We start from the raw sequence: 2,821 nt of genomic DNA on the forward strand, positions 1-2,821 counted from the left end.
CGTTGCCTCGAAGCCCGAGAGGAGGCCGGCGTCGATAAGGCAGCCGGCCGTCTCCTCCCGGACCTGCGGCGCCAGGCCCTGCTCGCTACCCGTGGCCGTACACAGAAGCCTAGTGGAGGCTGGGACCGTCCCAGACGAGTCCCGTCGCCAGGGCGACAGGTGGCTCAGGGAGCTGCGTTTCCTGGGAGGGGCAGGCGGCAGGCCGTTGTCCTGTGTGGACTGTGACGGGGCCGCTGTCTGAGGCGTAGATGACTCCCTGCTGAGACTGCCGGCCGGCGAGGGACTGGGGAGCAGGACCCCTGGGCCCCTTGCTTCATGTGACCTTGGTGTCCCGGTTTGTCTTTGTCATCCTCAGGCAGGTTCCGGCGGTGGCCCGGGGCAGAGAGTGTGTGTCATCGACGAGATCGGGAAAATGGAGCTGTTCAGCCAGCCATTCATCCAGGCCGTTCGTCAGGTGCTGTCCACGCCGGGGGCCGTGGTCCTTGGCACCATCCCGGTCCCCCGGGGGAAGCCGCTGGCCCTGGTGGAAGAGGTCCGCAGGAGGAGTGACGTGACGGTGTTCACCGTGAGTGCAGCGTCCCCCGCGCCGCCTGCACCGCGGTGGCTTTGTGGCTTTGTGGCTTTCCCTCCTGCAAGAGGGAGGGTAGCTGGGTCTCACTTCCTAGGACTGTGGAACGTGACGTGTCCCCCTCCTGGGCAGCACAGGCCTGCGGGGGAGCTGCCGGGCTGTGTCGCTGCCCTACCCGGGTGCGGCCAGGTTGGGGCACAGAGGCACGCAGGCGCCGGCTCCCGGTAGAGGCTTCCCGTTGGGACCGGCCCGCCTCAGGGAGAAGAAGCGGTCGCCACCGTGGGGCCCGACGGGGGCGGGCGCTGGCCAGCAGCCGCCATGGCTCCTCACGGCCACAGAGAACAAAAGCTCAGTCCCTCAGCCACACCGGCCACATCTCAGTCACCCCGTAGCCACATGGACAGCACGGCTGTGGAGCCTCGCCCGCAGAGCGAGGCATGCGGGCCCCGCCGTGAGACCCCTAGCGAGCTCTCGGGTGGCCCTCGGGCCTCGTGGCAGCGGTGAGGGACGGGCAGTACCGTCATGTGCCAGGGGCCGTGTCCGAGCCAGGGGCGAGGGGCTGCCGGGACCGCCGGCGCTGGGCCCGAGCACTCGCCTTTGCCTTCCTCGAGGTCTCTGTGTCCCCGTCCGCCGGGTCCTGCGCTGCCCTGCCCGCCTTGCTTCGTACGTGTCCGGGACAGCCCCATTCCCGCCCCGTTCCTGGCCGAGCTCTGCCCGCGCCCGTCTCCCCGCCCGCGGCTTAAAAGCCCGCTGGCCCTGCGGGTGTCCAGTGCTCACGTCGGCCTGGCAGCCACTTCCAGGTGCAGACGGAGCCCCTGCCGCCCAGGGCGACGCACGCCGCACACCACCACTTACAACGGCACCACGGCCAGCGGGCCCTGTGGGACAGCCACGTGACGTCACCGGAGAGTCCTGGCGGCTTGCAGTGCAGTGAACGGCTGTGGGGTCGGAGCAGTCAGACCTGGGAGGGCCGCCCCTCCCTCCTGTAAACGCTGATGGCGGGTCTGCCCCGGGCTGGGCACCGTCGCCCATCCTGGAGGCGAACCGTGCCGACCAGGCCCTTGTCCTCGTGGAGCTGACACTCTGGGACAGGAGCCAGAGAAGAGAAATGCATCAAACAATCAGGCAAACTCTGGTGTCTCTAAAGGACAGGAAACGAGGGTGCCGTGGCAGCTGGGGCCGGAGGTGGGGGCGCGGCCCGGACGGTCTCTCGGGAGCTGGCGCACAGGGTCACGTCCTCACGACGTCCACGGGGCACCTGCCTTCAGGGTTTTATGCTGCTGTCTCTACCTGTCCCTTTCCCTGGCCTCCGAGTTAGTCCTTGGTTGTGATTCCGGCATTTCCGTGGAGAGGGAGGCCGTGAGCAGCGAAAGGCAGTGAATGACGATGGCCGTCAGGTCAGATGGCTGCCAGGCTGAGGGCTGCGAAACGGCAGGCGTCAAGCCCGGGGCCGGGCCGCCTCTGCGTGTCATCCGCATGCGGACCAACGTCAACACAGACTGCCTCGGCTGCCCCCGAGCCGCCGGCAGGGACACTGCCGTCCGGGTGTCGCCTGGGCGTCCTGCTCAGCTGACTCCTCAGGACGCGGGTCCTCAGGGACGCTGGCCCCTTGGCGGAGGGCCGGTCTCCAGATGCACACACTTCCCCTCACCGTGGTTTCTCGCTCAGGTTCACCTGAGTGGGTGCCCTCCGACATTGCCACCCGCGGCAACTGTCTGTGGAGCCTGCCCGACCCCCGGCCCCGCCCCCGCATGCCCCTCACCTCGTGGGTCCTTCGCCACTCGGGCCGGCCCCTGGGTTCTGGTCTGTAAGCTCCATGAGGCCAGGTCCTTATCCGAGGCGCCGCCCTGTCCGGCTGGCGCCCTCAGCGGTGAATGGGCGAAGGCCGTGGGGCCAGACAGGAAGCGCTGGTGACGGGGAGGCCGCCGTGTCTCCTGCTTCTGCCGTGTCGTCGGGACACATGGGGTTGCGAAGGACAGGATCAGAAGCTTCACCGGGAGACACGGAGTAAACTTACTGCCGTGACGGTGCCGGGTGCAGAGCAGGCGCTCTAGGGGCCCCGAGTCCTTGGGCACTGCGTCCCCCACCGGCTCCGGGACCTCGGCTTCCCCGTCCTGCAGATGTGAGCACCCCGACACCGGGGCTCCTGGCCGCACACGGGGAGACGAGTGGATGAACGGCCTCGGGCACATCGGAACTCTGGGTGTGACAGGCCAGTGCGCGGGCTGCTCCCCGTGGGCCCGCCTGGCAGGC

At 68.8% G+C, this 2,821-nt stretch overlaps 1 protein-coding gene across 3 annotated transcripts in view; it reads left to right on the forward strand.

Moving 5' to 3' along the window:
* NTPCR (nucleoside-triphosphatase, cancer-related) overlaps positions 1-2,821 on the forward strand; it is an 18,116-nt gene that overhangs the window by 13,627 nt on the left and 1,668 nt on the right. For 2 of the 3 annotated variants that reach the window (XM_023523052.1, XM_011379764.2), the window contains exon 4: positions 356-565. The exons of the other annotated variant lie outside the window; for it this stretch is intronic. In XM_023523052.1, the coding sequence (XP_023378820.1) occupies positions 356-565 (210 nt within the window). The remainder of the gene's footprint in view (positions 1-355; positions 566-2,821) is intronic. 3 annotated transcript variants of the gene reach the window in all.

This window comes from Pteropus vampyrus, unplaced genomic scaffold, assembly GCF_000151845.1.
Source record: "Pteropus vampyrus isolate Shadow unplaced genomic scaffold, Pvam_2.0 Scaffold375, whole genome shotgun sequence".
In the NCBI taxonomy this organism is placed as follows: Eukaryota; Metazoa; Chordata; class Mammalia; order Chiroptera; family Pteropodidae; genus Pteropus; species Pteropus vampyrus.